The following is a 21,087-nucleotide window of genomic DNA, read 5'->3' as shown; positions in this document are numbered from 1 at the left end:
ACGGCGGGGTCCAGGTGCTTGTGTATTCACAGCGATTTAGCCTCACCGCGTCCCATTACAATTGAGAAGCCGGCTGCAACGTGGTGTGCAAGGACGCGGCTTTCGGGCGTTTCTGTCAGCGAGGCTTTATATTCTCAAAAGCCCTCGTGTGCTTTTATTACCTCGGCTGCTACATTTGTTGCAACTTGATCTCTGGCACCGTGACTGAAACTCTGACTCTGGGCTGGATTCAAAAGCGCTTTCACGTAGGAAGGTAATGCTGGCGTTTTGGTTGCTGTATGGAGATTGAGGGCGCGATTAAAGGCGTCTTCTGCTGATGCTGACCAGGCGACCGAATTCCTAAGCCCCTGTTATTATTAATTGATATTGTAGCAGTTTTCTGAGCCTCTTTTGCTACGCTTGGATTTACAAAAGCCTCAGCCGGTGAGTGGATACTTTTTTTTACTGAGCTTGCTACTACGTGGAGCTTGAACATTTTTTATTTTTTTTTGCAGTTGGCAAAAATTGACAGGAGATAAGTGCCTTAATTGAATGAATAAACCTTTTTTCCTCATTCTTTGATTTACAAACTCGAGACATATTATTTGGGAGATTAAACATGGCTCCCAAAACCAGAGTAACAAAAAAAAATACTACCAATTTGACAAGTTCTGTAAATTCTGGAAATTCTGCAAATACCACCTCGGGGTTGGCTGAGAAATCAATGACAGCCACAGTAGTAGAGCTAGATAACCGCAATTTACAAAATAATGGTGTTACTAAAGAACCCATTATACCTGATTTATTAAAAAAAAAGGCTATAACCAATCCTAATAAAAATGCTACAAATGAATTAACCCCCTCTAAGGCTCTGGCACATTCTAGCTCTAAAAGAAATGACATAAGCCTACCAGCTGAACCTTCTGCTGCTCCAGTCTCAGATGAAGAAAGAGCTGGAACCAGAGGGGGAGTGAATGATGATGATGTAATATCTGAACTTTGCCTCGCTGTGGAGGGAACTAGAGTCTCACCTAGGCTGACTGAGCAACAAGAACAACAAGATGCAGAATCTATAGAATCAGGGGGTCAATTTTTTTCAATGTCTGATTTATCAGTTACATCGGAAGGAGATCTTGAAGAGGTGCTGCTAACCGAGGGGCGTTCTCATGAAAAAGACTGGGCGGATGATTGTAATCGAATCTCAGAGGATGATATGCTTGGCCCTGATTTTGTAATAAATGAAGGAATATCAAACACTGTACGCAAGGTCATAGAGGGGAAATCTAATGAGAAAATCAGTGCCATCAGTGCCATGAATCAACCTCAATGGGATGGGGCCGCTGCAAACAATGAAACTGATCTTGAAACTCCAGAGTTATTTGAGGAAACTGAGGAGGTTACACTAAAATCTATATATAAGTTACAGGCTTCAATGTATCGTATGATTATGACTCATAGAGAGGAAACAAAGGCTGAGGGTCTTCGGACTCAGGGAGCCGTACGTAAACTCCAGAATGTTGTTTGACGTTTGGCCAAGTCTGGCACGGATACCAATTTGAGAGTGCAAGAGACTGAAACACGTATATCTGTGGTAGAGGATGAGTTAACTCTACAAAAGAACTCAATTAAGGACTTGGACAGTACTAGGCAAGATGTGGACTGGAAACTAACTGATTTAGAGAATCGTGCACGGCGTAACAATTTACGTATTTTGGGAATTGGGGAAAAATCAGAAGGGAAGGATGTTCGCCGATTTGTAGTAGAGATGCTTTCAGATGCCTTTCAGGAACTTACTGGCTGGGACTGGGATAAAGAAATTATAAGAGCCCATCGATTCCCATTTGTTCAAAAACCGGATCAGGAGGGGAGGAAGAAATATCCAAGAGCTATCCTCATCTGTGTGCAGAACTATCTTCTCCGAGAGATTTTATATGATCTGGCAAGGCCATCTAAACCTAGAAAAGGCTTGGGGCATGAATTCTTCGTTAGACCAGATTTCTGTGCTGCAACGATTCAACAACGCTGGAGACTCAAACAGCTTATGGCACCAATGCAAGCCAAGGGGGGTCAAACCTTCTTATTGAATCCAGCTAAGCTGAAAGTTGTGCATAAGGGAAGAACCTTATTTTTTGTTTCAGAGATAAAAGCACAACAATACCTAGAAACTATGCAATAATCCTTATAGGATGGAGGTTATGGTTAATAATGTATCTAGTTTGAATGGGCTGACCCCCTAGCAGTGCCTTATGCTACTTTTCTTTGCCTTCATATCTTTAGATGCACTATATTCTTTTTTTTGCCAGGCTGGTCAGACCCGGGCGGAACTCACTGTACTTACTCACGTACCATCAATGAGGGCAATAGCCCTTACGCTTCTGGTGGGGGGTGTTGGGGGAAGGGAAGGGTGGGAAAAGAGTGGGGGTTGTGGGTGGGAAGGGATTTTTTTTTTTTTAGGGTGCAAGGTCATACAGCTGGAAGATGTATGTGTTTTTTGTTTAAGATCCATTTATGGTAGATACCGAATTTTGGCAATTGCTGCTCATGTATTTTTGTCTAGGAAAGCTTATTTAAAAACACTGTATAATGGCTAAATTTTCAATATACTCTATCAATGTATGTGGTTTGAACGATAAAAGAAAAAGAGGCATAATGGCTCAGATGTTAAAAACTATGCGGGTGGATGTAGTGTGCATTCAGGAAACTCATATTGCCTGGTCTAGCAGAGGGAACTTAAGAGATCTTGGTTTGGAACTGGTAGGGTGCTCTCGCCAGAATTCTACTACAAGAGGGGTCGCAATTCTTAAGAGACATGGAATGGGGGAAGTAAAGAGAGTTAAGGAAGATTTATCTGGACGTTGGGTGATTGCTGAACTCAAATATGGATGACTGATTATTACTATATGCTCAATGTATGCATCTATATTGGATGACTCCGCTGCGCTTGACCTTCTAAGTGTAGAACTGGCACAATGGCCTCCAAATATTATATTCTGTGGAGACTTTAATCTACATTTGGAAGAAAAATTTGATATTCATAGTAGTACTCCATATAAGGGTAGGAAGAAGAAGGTATTTGCAGCACTTAAAGGGATTATTCAAGAGTATAGACTAACCGAAGTAGGGTATGAGAAAAGAGCAGGGATGTCTGGGTATACTTTTATTTCGGCACCACACCAAAGATTTTTTAGATTAGATTACTTTTTTGTATTTAAGGGACTATACAATGACTTAGTGCAAGTGGATTATGAGGTTCTTCCGAAAATTATCTCAGATCATAATCCCTTAGTGCTTAAATTTGAACTGAACACTGCTAACCCCATTCGTTCATGGTCTTTTGACCGCAAATTACTGTATGACCCATCTTATATTGACCATATGAATATTTGGATCACGGAATTTTTTTCTAATAATAAAGGTACTGCATCTCCTGAAATAGTTTGGGATGCTTTTAAATGTGGGGTTCTGGGTGAAACACTGAGTTACTCAATAATTAAACAAAAGGAAGCTAGGTTCCAAGAAAACTTTGAAATTAAAAATCTTAGATCTCTAGAGGTTCAACTTATGCAAGCATGCAATCAAGGATTACCTACTGAAACTGTTAAAAAGAAATTAACAACTTTGAAAGTCAAGATTTACCAACGATTTGCTACAAAGCTTGCGCAACAAGTCTCTGCCTTCAGGACAGAGTTATATGAAGTTGGAGAAAACTCTGGCAAATTATTGGCAAAGAGGGCGAGACAAAAGGCAGCCTTTGCTAGTATCAATAATATAAAAAATCATATAAGGACGACCGTTAGTAAAATGGATGACATTCTTAAGGTATTTAGTGATTTCTATTCTAAGCTATATGCTGACGATGATCGTCCTGATTGCTCAGATCAGATTAATCTCTTTCTTGACTCAGTTCCAAATCCTACTTTATCTAATGAAGAGAAGGAGAAAATAGACTTACCATTCATATGGGAGGAGATTGAACTCTCTCTAATGTCGCTAGCTTCAGGAAAAGCTGCAGGACCCGACGCTATTCCTTTAGAATTTTATAAATTCTTTAGGAATGCTTTAAAAGTAGAACTAATGGATTTATGTCTGAAGGCACAGCAAGGTAACGCCCCTCAATCATGGCATGACTCTATTATTACGGTGTTTCTTAAAAAAGGCAAGCCTCCGTTATTACCCTCATCCTTTCGCTCTATCTCACTTATAAATACTGATAGCAAAATCTTTTCCAAAATTTTAGCGGTAAGACTATCTAACATCATCTCCCTTTTAGTTTCTAAGTATCAACATGGTTTTATCCCAGCTAGAGACACTGCCGATCACATTAGACGTGTGATTTCCTTTTTGGATTGGTCCCAAGCAACTCGGTCTTATATTGGACTTGTATTTTTAGATGCTGAGAAAGCTTTTGACCGGGTTGCTTGGGGCTACCTTTGGGAAATTTTGCTTAGAAAGGGATTAGGACAGGGTATCATAAAAGCCTTAAAAACTTTGTATATTTCCCCTAGAGCGTACATTCGTATCAATGGGCAATTATCGTCACCTTTATCAATCACTAGGGGTACTCGTCAGGGATGCCCCTGTTCTCCCCTAATTTTTGCTTTTTATATTGACCCTTTAATTAACCGTTTTTTTTTAGAAGCTAACATTAAACCGATACATTTAGCTAATATTAATTATCAAGTTCTTGCCTACGCCGACGACATTGTGATCACTACTACGGACGTTCAAACCGCTCTACCTATTATCAATGAGATTGCTAAACAGTTTGGTTTTTTTTCGGGCTATAAATTAAATCTGGAAAAGACTCAAATTCTCTGCTCAGGAGAAAATCCACCTTTAAACATTTCTCTCACCTCAGAAGTCATATATTTAGGAATCAACATTTCTTTACCTATATAAAAAATACCAGAACGCAACCTAAATCCTATAGTAGCCCAAATCAATACCTCATTACACCGCCTTGATCATCTACGTTTATCTCTCTTTGGTAGACTTAACATTTTAAAAATGTTCGTTCTACCTAAGGTTCTATATTTATTTCGTACAATACCTCTGGATTTTCAATTACTTTCTTTTAGAAATTTAGAGAGAACTATATTTCGATTTCTTTGGGGCTACAAACGCCATAGGAAAGCTGCGAAGAAAATGATTCTTAGCAGCGATTGTGGCGGTTGGGATGTTCCTTATTTTCTTTTCTATTATTTCTCTGCCGTTTTACAATACATTGGTCCCCTAATTATGGGAGATAGAGTCGAACTTCTAGATTGCCAGACTCCATCAATCTATCAAATGATCTTGGGTGAGAAAATGAAGGGCAGCTTTCTGAGAGTCGTAGAACCTAGCTATTATAAAAAAACTAAATATAAAACCCTGAAATCAGCTTTCCGAGTCTGGCAAAAAATTCGAAGACATATAAAATTAAGGAAATTAAATTTCTATACTCCCCTTATGTCAAAGGATTTACTTCCAGAAACTTTTCACGATTTAACCATGTATAGATGGCAGCAGAAAGGAATAAGGTACCTGGGTGATTTATTTTTTAATGGTCAAATCGTTTCTTTTTTGGATTTAACAACTAATTTTTCGGTGGGAAGAAATGATTTTTTTTAAATATCTACAACTTCGTAGCTTTTTACAGAATCATCCTTTAATTCCTCCAGTTAAGACTCCACTGCTAGAGCTACTACAAAAAAAACCCTGTATAGGAGCAATTTATTTAAGTTTAATGCAGGAATGTGGGGATGATCTGGGTCAATGCCAGCTGAAATGGGCTAACACTTTAGGCATACCGGATGTTGATATTTTATTGTCGATTAAAATGGCTGCAGAGTGTCTTATAACTGGGATGATGAAATCCCAACACTTCATGTGCATCCATAATTTGTATTACACTCCAAGTAAAGTTGTTAAATGGAGTACGACGGTAGGCACGACTTGCAGTCGGTGTGGAGTATACGCAGCCGATGAATTACACATGTTTTTTTCTTGCTCTAAACTGTCATCATTGTATCAACAAATTGAAACTTTTATATCTATTATTTTGAAATGTGACATTAAGTTAACTTCCGAATTAGTATTGCTTGGTATAGATCATACTGTTACTAGGCCCAGGTCAATTTCTTATTTTCTTTTTCTATGCATGGCTGCAATCAGATCCTGTATTACCAAAGAATGGATTAGTCAGGATCCCCCCACGTTTTTCATGTGGCGGGAAAAATTATTGTTTATGTATAACATGGAATCTGCTATATATAAGTTAAAGGGGGTTAAAAAAAGAATTATGGGGGAAAAAATCTGGGCACCAATTGCCGAGTGGATTTAATTTCCTTTGTTTCCTGTTCTAAATTTTTTTCATTATGCATTTTGCAAAAAAAAAAAGAAGAAAAAAGTTTTGCTACATAGATTTCCTGACTTCAGAATATGATGTGTTATTTTGCTTACCATGTTTTGCTGTATTTCCTTGCAATAAAACAATAAAACTTTAAAAAACAAAAAAAAAAAAAAAAGAAATGGCCGGACGCTTTGCCTTTGGCATTACTTTCTATTAGATCAGTGCCACATTCCCGATCTGGCCTGACACCCTATGAAGTGGTGTTTGGAAGGCCCATGAATATTTGGGGAGTTCCAGAAGCCTCGTTTGATACATGATGTGCATTGTATAATGATGAACGATTATTTGGCATGATTAACAAATGATTTACTTTCTATTCATCAACAGGTTCGAGAAGCGCTCCCCGACAATTCCATTGGAGAGGCTCACGATCTTCATCCTGGGGACCATGTGATGGTCCGCACGTTCGAGAGAGCCAGCAGTTTGGAGCCGAGGTGGCGTGGCCCTGAACAAGTATTGCTGGCAACTCGGACGGCTGTGCGAGTCACGAATAAGAAGCGGTGGATACATTCAACTCACTGCTGTCGTGTCTCTCCGGATCTGGTGAATCCTGCGGTGCTGTCTGATTATCGAGACATCTTGGATGCAGAGAAGAGCCCAGCTGTTACACCTCGCAAGTCGGAGGGATCCTTCCCGGACCACACTGTTTCTGGTGGAGCGAAGTATAACCTACGGCCAAGAAAATAGATTTTTTTTTCATTTTTCGAGACTGGTTGAGTAACCGTTCTGAGGTTTGCAAAAACGGAAGCCGAGAATATCAAGGGGGGGGGGATCAGTTCTGGCCAGTGTAGCGACACCCGTCTTGAATCTCGGAGAAGAAACCAGCGGCTACCTCGGATCTCAGCACTCAATTTTTATTTTTTCAGTTTGGTTCTTGAAACATTTGTTCTTTGTATTATGGCGCCTACTACGATGAGAAACAGAAGAATTTTGGGTGCAGTTCTTTTTGTTGCAACAATAGTGGTAATAGCAGTAATAGCTTGGACTGTAGAACGATTGCTTCCTGCACGAGAATATTTACTGCCTACCACTCCAATCCCATCTGAAAATTTCTATTTTACTCTGCCTTATCATGAAGAGAGACATAGACAGACTTACTTGAATAACAGCTTCATTAAAATTCTGGATCATACCCATATTATGACGAACACTTCGAACTGTTGGGTATGCGGAATGTTGCCCGGACATCAAAAGAAAGGAGGAACTCCACTTATTGCTCTTCCATTCTAACATAATGGTTCTTGTAATGCTTGGTACACTCTTCTTTTTACCCTAAGATGGCCAACAAAAGGTGGACTACTCTTCCAACTAAACAAGGTGTGTTACAATGATAAAGATGGTTATCCACAAGCAGAAGGAACTAGATTTGAGTGGGAAGAATATCGGCCGGACAATGTATCTGCACCTCGTATTTACACTAATCAAAGACTTATAAATATGTCCAGTTTGCATGTGATTACGGTTATTGATATTAAGGCTGACCTTTGCGTGAGAAATAAAGGAACAATTCCGGTGGGGAAAAGCGAATGTAATACTACTCTTACATTTGACACGCCAAGTGGTATTGCTTTTGTAGCTTCACAAAACACCTACTTTATCTGTGGAAATAAAGGATATCATCGTCTTCCTATTGGGTGGTTAGGAACTTGCTATATATCATATGTACTACCCCCTGTATTTATTGCCCCGCCTATGTACCATAATGATTTTGTACTATATCATGATTTCATATTAAATAGGGTTAAAAGAGCATTAGAGGTTGAAAATATAGACCAAACGGACACCTCCTTACAACAATATGTAGATTTTAACTTGGGTCTGTTCTCTTTTGTTGGAGCTGCCTTAACCACTTCGCTGTTAATGACAAGAGTAACTCGTCATGGAGTTTCCATTGATTTCAATGGAAATTACATGAAGGCCAACAAATAGGCTTAGCATCCAAGTGGTTAAACTGCAGGAAAATAAGACGGCTAACACGTGTTGTGGAAGCTGTTGCTAATGAAACTGCCTCTGCTTTAGGGAATTTAACAGAGGAACTCCAAATTACTAGAATTGTAACGCTTCAGCACTGAATGGTTCTTGATGTAGTATTGGCTGATCGTGGGGTTGCATGCCGCATTATCGGAAGTAGTTGTTGTGTTTACGTCCCAGATAATTCACCTTCTGTATATGATGCTATTTCCAAATTGCACAAAATTGCTGCTGAAATTCACCCCGAAAATAGTACATGGACATTCTCAAATTGGTTCTGGACTTTGCTTAGTACCTGGGGTTGGAAATTACTGACTATCCTTTGTATGATTATTGGAGTACTTTTTTTCTCTTGTTTATGTATCCAATGTGGCCCTACCCTATGCTCTGTATGTATTACGGCCTGTATCCCATCCAAACGAGCTATAGCCAAAAATGAGCGAATGAGTAATGCAGAAGTGATGAAAATAATGATGATTAATATTGATGATGAACATCCTGACTACTTCCATTATGAGGTAGCTTCAGCTAAATGCTAAAAGGGCCGCCTGTCGTAATTTGGCAGCAACTGAATTAGCATTTAGCTCAGCTACACGAGCTTTCACCTTTAACTTGACCAAACGTGCGGGGGCCATTTTGTATTTCCTGACTTCCATTTTGTATGAACATGCGGCCTCGTGGTCAGCATGCCCTTTCGTCCTTCCTCCATCTCTCTGACCATTTACTTTGCCGGCAACAGGCTATTTTTACCACTGGTCAAGCTCACGCATGCGCACTCGAACATTCTGGTTTATGAGCGGTCATCTCTTAGGAATGTTCTCCAAAACTGACCAGTGGTGCCAAACTCCTCCCACATGTTGGCTATGTTCCAAAAATGCCCTTATATGTACCTAAAACTGTGAAAAGAGTATACCGCCTACCTTTTTATTACTGTTAAATCTGTATAAAAGAGGTTGCACACCGATGTTCGGTGTGATACTTCTTGCATTGCCGAAGGGTACTGTAGGAATGTACCACCACCCCATGGGGTCTTAATAAACTTGTCTTTTGCATTTTCCAGTTTCCGTGCCAACTTCTATTATATGGTGTTCAAGAGTTTTTGCAGAGTATGTAGACCTGACGAAACCCAATACCACAGTAATTAATTGGAGGCAATTCTCGGCACATGGGTGGACAACTGTAGCATAATTCAGGGTCACCCCTAAGAATTGGAGTTCTTAGACATTCTATATATACCAATTCATATGAGGGTCCTCCATACAACATTGACAGGAATATTACCAACATTCTGGCACTGGCATATTGTATGTAATGTTTGGGAAACAGGGACATCCAAGCACAATGCTCGTCTTAGCAATGGAGGCAGTATTTGACATGGCGGCACTCATAGGACATTATTATTTTAAATGGGGTTTCTTTAGCTTGGCGCACCATGGGAGACTTGAATACCTAATAAGTGTTTTTGCAAGGCCTATGGCATTTTAGAAGATGTATTTGAAAACTGTTCATTAAAATGCACTATTATCATCTATTAGAGTTTTCAAAGAGTTCTCAAGTAAGAGAAATTCCATTCATCTGATCTTTCCTAGAGGATGCCAGTCTTACCACTAATCAAGTATGTTATCCCATGACATATTATGTCTGCACCATTATATAGGTGATATCCAAAATAGAAATGTGTTTGTTTTGTGTTATCTTAGCTCTACAAATATTGTGGAACATCAGCAGTGTTCATTATTGGGATGTCACATCTTGTGGCACCACTTCTGGGAATATTCAGGGTAAAAGGTCATATGATGTCACTTGGTGTGACACCCTTAAGGTCAACTGGTACATGATGTCACTTCTGCTACAACTGGTATTTTAGTGAATCGATGTCCATGACTATAACTGGTGAATTTCAGTCTTTTTTTAGTTTAACATTTTATTGTTTAGCTGACTAGGCAAAGTAGTAATTCATCACTGTGGGGGAGAAATATTGCAACATTAGGCCCTTGGACTTCTGTAATAACAAACCTTTGTAGTACATTCAGCCCTTCCCAAGATTAACTACTGGTACAGCAACCAAGTCCCATAATGAAGGAAGGGACATTCTACAAAAGTTTAAGTTACTACAAATGTGTACGTTTGTACAAAAGTGAAGTTTCAGAATACTGAAAAGTAGTAAGCGTATTAAATAATGCATGTACATCACAATTTCTGTCTGTTAATAGCACCTTGTAGCTAGTCTTTTAGCACTATTGTCATACTACAAACCATACTAAAATTGCAGTTTGTGAATCAGATCCAGAGTTGGCAAATTGCTTGCTTCTTGGAGCAGAAGGGGATTGTTATTGCAACATGATGTACTGTTCTTTAAAGAGGTGTTCAGATAGTTTCTAATTTGGGAGAACCCCATCATTTTTGAAAATGTCCATAATACAGAAAGACAGCCTAATAAAAGGCTATCATCGACACATGTAAAAATGAGATAATACCCTCCTAAGAAAACAGTATATATTCATGAAAAAATGACATGTCTATTCGAAAACAGGGTGAAAGCAGGAAAGACCAGTGCTAGCAATAGAGATGGAATAGATCTCAGAAATACATGGAGGAGGAGAAGAAGGGAAGAGGAGGCTCAAACAGAACTCTCCCTTTAAAAAACAGTGTGTTGAGGGGGGGAACCCCCTCTTCAAAGGAATAAAGAGAACTACAAACATGAAAAAGCAATGTTTTTACTTACGAGTGTTTTTCTTCAGTTTGGTTTTAGTATTGCGTATTAATGATTAGAATACACACATTTGTCAGGACCATTTTCTCTGTGTTTGTTTTTCAAGTAAAACACATACAATCAAATTGGGGCAAGATTGGTTTAGTGCATAGGGATACAGGAATGTTGTTCCAGGTGGTTGGTGCACAGAAGTAAATGCCCTGTTGCACCTGTATGATGGTACAAGTTACGTATTCATTCTTAATTGTTTTGATGCAAGCAGTAAAACAATCTCATTGAAGACTTGAGGAACAATTGACCAAAGGTACTGTATTTTTGATACAGAAGTAACTACAACTTTACACTAACAAAGTAGTCAGAAGGGCAAGTAGAGTCTTAAACGTTTGCAAGCTTACTCCAGGATAAAAGAGCAACTGTTGAGGTATGTCAAAGACAGAAATTGTGTGAGTTCACATTTTCAAAGAATTCCACTTTTGAAGATTGTTTTTTTAAATATATTTTACAGGAGTGATTCTTTTGATTTGCTTCCAAAATATCATTTGTGCTTCCAGGCAAACTGTGAATGGGAAAAAGAGAGAATATTGCCTCAATGGAAACATATTTGCAAACCAGTGAGACTGTGGTTACTGGCTGAATCCAACACACAGCATTCTGTTTTGATGATAAGCAAGATTTTGAGGAAACTGTTTCCAAATATTGACATTACAACACAAGCATGGCTTAATTATTGCTCTAAGATTTCCAGAAATTCTAAAAAGACAAGTAGTAGACCCTTTTAAATAGTTTTGTATTGTCCTTTAACAAGATCTTAACTTGATATTTGCTCATTAATTTTACAGATTCACTCTGCAATTAGATCTTAGCAAGTTGCATTGCAATGAGATCTTGATTATATATTATAAACCCTTCAATGTTATCTTGATGGGTCACTTTACACTGAGATCTAGATGATACACATAACAATGAGATTTAGGTAATTCACCCTGCAATGAGAACTTGATTTACCAAGCAATTTGATCTTGATGATTTGACTTACGAGACCTTGATTACACACTCCACAATGAGATCTTGATGAGTCACCTTGAAATGAAAACTTTAAAAGGGCACGCTACTAAGAGGAGATCGAAGAGCACCATGAGAAACAAACAGTTTACATAGAAGAGGTAAGGACTCTAAGGTGACCACAACTCATGAAGTAGGGAACAAATAGTAGGAACTATTTTAACAACAACAACCAATCAAGTATCCCGGATTAATACATAATTACAAATACGTTGACTAGCCAAATCTACAATAACTCAGTAATCTAATAAAAATGAGGCAGCGTGAAAAACAGAAAAAATAACCTATATCAAGAAAACATATCTGAGTTGGGTTTTTGGTATGTGTTCATGCAATGGTCAAGACTTAATTCCAAACACAAAACTAACTTTTGATTATGCCTTTAATAACCTTTTCGCCTTTTATGCTTAAAGCACATACATACTTGAGCATATATATTCAAGACAAACAATATCAAATGTGGCTATTGCCACATGTAAAATACCAAAGAAATCCTGTGTGGCAACTTTTCCTATTTTAACATAGTCATTATTAATACATTTATTGTTAAAGACACTTGACTAAATTGAATTTACAAGGCTTATCAGCAAAGTCCTATTCACTCTACTCAGCATGTTATCAGCACAACACAGACTTACATATAATCCTATATTTTTTCAACGGAATATTGGTGCCTAATGGATGTTAACTGTATTTCTAACTCATATTATTGGCTACAAAAATATTATCTACATAAATACTTTGTACATTCTCTATAGATGTAGATGTGGAGAAGTGTGGCTCAGGGGTTAGAGGCAGCAGACCCGGAATCTGAGAGCGGTCCTGGACCAGGGTTCAATTCCCCGCCCCGGCGGGTCTTGGGCTAAAAATTCCACGGACTCGATAATTCTCACCCTGGTTCCTCCTCGACTCACGGGTTCACACTCTGCGACTCTGGGCAACAGCTTGCTTAATCTCCACAACGGCCCCTCGCGGCGGGATGCCTGACTTTCACCTTGTGGATACCCTGCTATCTCACAGGGGAATATCAGGAAGGGTTCCCTAAGCAAGCGCCGGGACACCTGCTTTGCGGGTAGCTGTGCGCTATATAAGCTCAACTACATATAAGCTCAACTACATAGATGCCAATAAATTGATAGTTTGTGAGCTATATTTAGGACACATTATTTATATACAGTGATATTATGATACCATGCTGTGAAATGGTTTTGTAGGTTGTTGCTAGCATTGAAAAATGCTGAGATCTTGTTTTTAAATTATATGCTGTGCTTTTCTCTTTAACAGGGCATTTTTAAACTCTGTGTTTTTCAGAGTGTATATAATAGGGTTGCACAAAGGGGTCATAGCAACATATGCCAACGATGATATCTTACTATCTGACATTGAATATGTTGATGTTGGTCGCATGTAGGTAAAAAGTACAGATCCATAGTATAACATAACCACAGTAAGGTGGGAGGCACACGTGGAGAAGGCTTTGTGTTGGCCAACCTTAGACTTCATTTTCAGGATTGAGGAAGTTATTTTGCTATAAGATATAATGATTAAAATAAATGACAGAAATACCATTACAACTCCGTTGATGTAGTTAAGTGTATCAATTATAACAGTGTCAGTGCAAGAGACCTTCAAAAGGGCTGTCATATCACAAAAGAAGTGATTAACTATGTGGGATTTGCAGAAGGAGAGCCGGGAAATTAGTACAATGTGTGGAATCGTATTTATGAAACCAACTCCCCAGCTTCCAACAGCCAGTCTCATGCATACAGCATTGTTCATGATGGACATGTAATTAAAAGGATTGCAGATGGCAACATACCTATCATAAGCCATTACTGTGAGAAGCAGGAACTCTATGGAACCTATGCTCATGAAAAAATACAACTGCAAAAGGCATTCAGTGAGCGAAACCTGTATACCTTTCATAAAGAAGTAGCACAGCATCTTCGGAAAAATGACAGTGGTGTAACTTATATCAAGAAAGGACAAATATGACAGGAAGAAATACATTGGTGTGTGCAAATGTGGATTTGAGCAAATTGTTATCATGATCAAAAAGTTCCCCAAAAAAGTAAATAGGTAAACCAGTAAAAAAACTAAAAATAGAAGAATTTGCAACTGTGGAAGATCAGAAAATCCAACCACAAGGAAGTCTCCATTCATGCTCAGATTAGGTTTTTCCATTCATCCAGGAATGCAGCAAGTCTTGGAATTAAAGACACTGAAAATAAATGTCCAATTGTTATTATATTTGTTGGCAAATGGTGAAACGATTGGGCAAATGTATAAAAACGATTCATTCCATGCATTTCCAATAATGATACTACTTTTTGAAAATAAATATGAACATACAGCAACCTATTTGTACTTCTGAATTGAAAAAAATCTTTATTTTCTAAAAAGTTGTTTTATTTAATGTTTTTATCCCAAGTGCTCCCTTGTGATTTGGTAATTGAGGAGGAAGTACAAAATATTTAAGCAGTGGCTACACCCTTTATATTTCACACAAAGAGAATGTAGGTATCTTGGAGCTGTCTTGCATTTAAACATCAATGGGGGATAGACGTCCTCCATGAGAATGAACATTTTCAATTTCACAAACGAAGTGCTACTCTCTGCAGGAATGTGTTAAAGATCATGATATAGAATGCTGTGAAATTTATTTGGACTGATATGTCCTAGCATTCGATTCCCAGCACCATATATTTTACGAAGAAGTGCAAACACTTTTCAGAATGTGTACCAACATTACATCCGTCTTTAATTTTGTCATGGAAACTATGTACTGATAAGGTGTATCACAAAATGTCTAGTCACAGGAGGATACAAAACTACTAGCCTAATAAATATTAATTTGTCAGATCACTAAGGGAAACATCCTTTACAACGCAACTTTTTCCACGCAGTGCCTTTACGACGCAACTTTTACAACGCAAACCATTACAACGCATTGCGCTGGAGTGCGCTCTAGGATAGGGAATACGTTTAATTTACTGTCCAACACCTTCCCTAGTGTCCACGGGGACTGGAGTTGGAATAGTAAATTAAACTATTCACTATCCAGCACCCCAAAGCGCTATGCGTTGTAAAGGTATGCGATGTAAAAACCGCGTTGTAAAGGCACGCGATGTAAAAGCATGCGTTGTAATGTCATACATCCGATCACTAAATGTGACCTCCCCATGATTGGCTGCAATCTTAAGAATGGTGGCCTGCAAGGAAAAGCAGACCATCATGCATGTGATTGTATCCCAAATGGAATGTTTGTATGCAGCCCAATTTCATTTAAGGAACCAGTGCTGCTTTTTTTTAAAAAAAGGTTTCCATTTGGGAAAACATCAAGGAGAGCAGGTAGTGGGCCTCTGGGCCACTTTCTACTTCCTCTAATACTGCCAACACCATTAAAAGAGGAGAATATATCCCAAGGGACTCCTTCCAATTTGCAAATCAGTTATCACCTCTGTTGAGGTGTCAGTAACAGATCAATGGTTTTCAACCGCAATTGCTCTAGTAAACCACTGATACATAAAACACAGAATTGCAGTTAGGGAGGAATGCATATTTCACAATGAGATTTTTTTTTTTCAGTTTTTACAGTACAGATTTGTTTACCAAGTTATACATATAAAGTACAATCATCTTCATATCTGACAAAACCAAAGTTAATATAGCTCATAAAGAGCCATAAACACAAAACAAAAAGCATAACATTTCATGTACTTTTAATTCTTTCTACTCTTCCATTGCTCGATGGGTATCCAGGCAGCAACGTCCTCGAGGACGCACGCGGAAGCGTTGCTGGGCAACTAGGACACACAGAACTCACACGTATTGCGGAGCTCCCGCTGGTGAGCTGGGCGGACGACGCTGGGCGAGAGATGGAGCAGGGGAGCCAGGATGAGCGGAGCGATGTCGAGCGAGAGGTGAGAGAGGCTGCTGGTGGGGCTGGCGGGGCAGAGACTCTGAACACGGGTCAAATGTTAGAAGCCCTCAAAGAGGTGGAGGATGAGATGCGCGAGGAGCAAGCTCAACAAAAAAAGGATAGCGCTTCAAAGAGTGGTGGCGCTGCTAGCTACAGACTACAGAATGAGCAGGCAGAGGCAGAGGCTGATGTTGCGGAGGGGGACAAATTCTTCTCAGTTCCTGAGGATACAGAATCAACGATGGCAAGTAGCAACGAAGAAAGAGACTCTGCAGATTCAGACTCATGCTCAAGCTCTGGTGATAGTGGTGGCTCCAGGGGAAGGGGCACTCAAAAAAGGCGCAAAATGGCATCAAGAAAAGTAGGCTCCCCACTGAGTTCATATAAGAGTACACATAAGAAGCTGCTATGGGATTACTCCGCTACCTCTAATATGTACAAAGAGGATGGCCAAGATGGACAAAATGAAGGAGGGACATTGGATATAATGTTTGCCACACTAAAACAGATGCAAACAGAAGCTAGAGCTGAAAAGTCGGAGAGCTAGGCATGACACCAAAAAAATCCAAGCCTCAATCAGGAAAGTAAATAAGAAGTTTGAGGAAGTGGACGAGAGAGTTATAGGAGTTGAAGAGAGAACTGGGAGGCTAGAGGATAAAGTGACAGACTGGCAGACATCTAGAGAAGAGCAGACAAAGATTGTGGAGGATCTACAATGGAAGGTGGAGGATTTGGAAAACCGCCAAAGGCGCAATAATGCCAGACTCCTTGGAATTGAGGAAGGGGTGGAGGGGCAGGATCCCAGAGGCTTCGTTATCAAGCTGCTAAAAGGAGCTTTCCCGGAGGTGCCATGGCAGTGGGAGCAAGAAGTACAGAGAGCCCATAGGTTCCCACTCACGGTAAAGAAAAGACGTGAAGAGGGTACAGGGGTACTTCCAAGAGCCATGCTAGTATTTTTTGGAAACTTTCTAGCAAGACAAGAACTGATGGAAAAAGCTAGACAGGATTCTAGGAAGACTGTCGATGGAATAACATTCTTTGCTAGACCAGACTTTTGCCACGTAACGGTGGAGAGGCGATGGAGACTTAGACAATTGATTGGAGCATTTCAGAACCAAGGAGTAGAGGCCTACTTAATGTTCCCAGAAAAGTTAAAAGTTATTTCCGCAGGTCGATCAAGAATGTTTTTCTCGGAGATTAAAGCAGGAGAATTTCTGGCGGAACTTACAGAAGCCAGAAGGAAGTAAAAAAGAAATCACAAAGTGAAGGGGGAGAGAAAAATGGAAAAGGGCAATGGGAAAAGATGAACCTGGTAGATAGGTATATCAATGGGTGAAGGTGGGCTGAGGGGAGGAGAGGGGGGCGACGCTACAACGCTCAGTGGACACGCATAGGTCAGGAGTGACCTATTTGCCTGTCACAGGGGGGGTGGGTCAGCAGTGTGGGAGGGGGGGTTAAAAGGGGGGGGTGGAGGGGTAGGGGCACTGGTGAAGGTTGGTGTAGTTACACAGTACAGATTCGTAGAATATATGAGGAAGAGAGAAAATGTGTGGATAACCTTAAGTGTTCAGTTGAAGGGATGGTAAAAGTAAAACATGAGTTATGGCAATCAGGATAATCACGATTAATATTTGTGGTCTAAATAACGGGGAGAAAAGACAAAAGCTTACTGCATTGTTACGATTCTGGAGAATTGATATAATTTGTTTACAGGAAACGCATGTAGCCGCTAAAGACAAGTTTATGCTGAATCAAATGGGTTTTGAGGTTCTCGCTTATACAGGTCAGGAAGGGAGAAGCAAGGGAGTGGCAGTTCTGGCTAGGAAAAATACTGTAAAAATTAAAAAGAAAAAGGAGGACTGTGACGGGAGATGGGTAATGCTAGATATGGAAACTATGGCAGGCAGAATTACACTTACCTCATTGTATGGCCCAAATGAGGATGAACCGGAACTAATGGAATTTATGGATGGTGAATTAGCATTGTGGCCAGAACCTGTGATATGCTGTGGGGATTTTAATATCAATGGTTTGGATGGACTAATAGCTAAGAATGGGGGTAAATATCAAGGGAGGAAAAAAAAGATATATAAAGCCATACAAAATCTTGTTCGACATAATGCGCTGGTGGATATGTGGGCGGAAATGAACCCTATAGGTACAGGAAGTACTTTTTACTCAGCCCACCACAAAACAATAGCCAGACTGGATTACTTCTTCTGGTACTAAGTATAGCAGTGCCTAAAATTAAGGAAATACCAAGATCTATCTGGACATTTGAACGAGGGCTGCTGAAGGAGAAGGAATATATTACAAGAATGCAAGATTGGATAACACAATTCTGGGACATGAATAGGTATTCGGCCTCAGCGGATATGGTATGGGACAGCTTTAAATCAGGAGTGAGGGGGGAGACACTAAGTTACACACTAGTAAGAAGTAAGAGGGAAAAGGAGAACATGGAAGAGGGGATTAGGGTTCTGGTGGAATTAGAAGAGGCTCTAGTGGATGCAATAGGTAGACAAGAACCTATTGAACAGATTCTGTTAACTTTGGAGGTACAGAAGGCAGAAGCAGGCACTACTCTGGTGCAGAAAACTGCAAGGAACTATCTAGCAAAAAAAGAGAAATGTTATGAATTTAATGAGAGGGTCGGTCATTTGCTGGCAATCAGGACCAGACAAACCTTAGCGGCAGGGGAGATAAAGGAAATTAAGGATAGCTCTGGGACGATTGTCAATAAGGTGGAGGGGGAAACAACCTTTACAACGCAACTATTACAACGTAGTACTATTACAACGCATTTATTACAACGCAAAAACTATTACAACGTATGTTATTACAACGCACGTTATTACAACGCAAAAACTATTACAACGCATGTTATTACAACGTCAATTTATTAAATTTAAAATATTAATTTTTACAAATAAAAATGTTGTTTATGTATTAAATATATTTAATTATAAAATGCTAAAATACTAAAATAATTATAATCACAATACTCAGGTATTTATTTTGAGTAATACATTTTTAATTATGTAATATTATTTAATATTTAATTAATTAAATTAAGGTTAATGGGTTAATTTTGATAAATGTTAATAGTATACAAATTTAATTGCTATGTATTACAAATATATTTTAAATTTTTAAATATTAAACTATTTATTTAAATTACAATAATTAATACTCAGGGATCTTTTTAGAAAAAGTAACTGTTTTCAATATATATTGTAATTATTTTTTTATTTATTGGATAAATGTTATTACAATAAATGAAAAGTATTAATACTCAGGTATTTATTTTCTGTATTAAATATTTAATTTTTTTAATGTAATGTTGGTGTTAATGTTAGATAAATGTTAATAAAATTTTAAATTAATTCATATGTATTAAATATATATTTTAACATTTTGTATTATTAAACAATGTATTTCAATTACTGAAATTAATACTCAGGTAATTTTTTTAGAAAAAATAATTGTTTGAAATATATAATATAATTAATTTTTTATTTTTTGGATAAATGTTATCATAATAAATAAAAAATGTAATACTCAGGTATTTATTTTCAGTAATAAATATTTAATTATTTAAATGTAATGTTGGTGTAAATGTTAGATAAATGTTAATACAATTATAACTTAATTTCTATATATTAAATATATATTTTAACATTTTAATTATTAAACAATTTATTTTTTCAATTAATTAATTATTATATTAATAATACTCATGTATTATTTATTACAAGTGTAAGTATTCTATATTTTATATTTATATTTTAATATTTTATTATTTAATTATAATCTTGCATTATTGTAACAAAAATTAATACTTAGGTATTTTTAAAAAAAAAATATATTGTTTTGACTTAATGAAGTGATTAATGATTTAATAAAGGTTATTAATTTAAAAGAGTTATAATTAACTTTATATAATTATATTAAGTTGAAAATTATTATTAATAAATATATTTATTTAAAAATTAATTATTGAAAATATATATATTTTTTTCAAAATTATACACATATAATTAATACAATTTAAGGCTTTTTTCCCACGGTTTAACATTGATTTCAATGGGAGGTTTAGTCCTTCGTTTATTGCAATGACCGCTCCATAGTAACCTAACGCAATGGATTAGTAAGGACGAAAAAGAACAGAAGGAGGAGAGAGAAAATTAAAACAAGACCAGCATACAGGTAAGTGAACAAAAACATTATTTATCGTAGTGAATAAAATAGTTAAAGAGTAAAATTAATGAAGTAAAAAAGTATAAAGACAATGACGTTCTTTTCAAATTTGTTTTATTTTTGTTAAAAAAAATATAAAAATATTTCCAATTTTTATTAATATATTTCATATTTTTTAATATTTTAATAACATCAAATAACATGTGAAATAAATGTAAGGCTTTTTTCCCACGGTTTAACATTGATTTCAATGGGATGTTTAGTCCTTCGTTTATTGCAATGACCGCTCCATAGTAACCTAACGCAATGGATTAGTAAGGACGAAAAAGAACAGAAGGAGGAGAGAGAAAATGAAAACAAGACCAGAATACAGGTAAGTGAACAAAAACATTATTTATCGTAGTGAATAAAATAGTTAAAGAGTAAAATTAATGAAGTAAAAAAGTATAAAGACAATGACGTTCTTTTCAAATTTGTTTTATTTTTGTTAAAAAAATATATAAAAATATTTCCAATTTTTATTAATATATTTAATATTTTTTAATAATTTAATAACATCAAATAACATGTGAAATAAAATAATATATATTTTTTTAATAATGTCTAATAAGTAGTCCTTTGTTTATCTTGTTACATTTTGATGACGTCTTTATGTTGACGTCGACGTTAGCGGCCATTTTGGATAGCATCGATTGCTGGAAGCAGCTGGAAGCTGATCTGCGCACAGGTAAGAAACTTTACAAAGTTATTTTATAATTAAAAAACTTTATTGAACATATATATTGTAATGAAAGATTAAAGAGAGGTTGCGATAGTTGTTAAATGATGTTTAAAGTTTGTTTTCAGTAT

General features: G+C 37.5%; 1 protein-coding gene across 1 annotated transcript; it reads right to left on the bottom strand.

The window, feature by feature from the left end:
* Positions 1-13,367: 13,367 nt before the first annotated feature.
* LOC144769811 (olfactory receptor 5V1-like) lies at positions 13,368-14,300 on the bottom strand. Its single transcript, XM_078653998.1, has one exon. It carries the CDS (start codon positions 14,298-14,300, stop codon positions 13,368-13,370), a length of 933 nt encoding a protein of 310 aa, XP_078510124.1.
* Positions 14,301-21,087: the final 6,787 nt, after the last annotated feature.

This window comes from Lissotriton helveticus, chromosome 7 (genome assembly GCF_964261635.1).
Source record: "Lissotriton helveticus chromosome 7, aLisHel1.1, whole genome shotgun sequence".
NCBI classification, from domain to species: Eukaryota; Metazoa; Chordata; class Amphibia; order Caudata; family Salamandridae; genus Lissotriton; species Lissotriton helveticus.
This window is presented reverse-complemented; position numbering and strand designations above follow the sequence as displayed.

Bases quoted from the DNA above. Each gene is read 5' to 3' on its own strand.
- LOC144769811 (XM_078653998.1), bottom strand. From the start codon at position 14,300: ATGGAAAAACCTAATCTGAGCATGAATGGAGACTTCCTTGTGGTTGGA.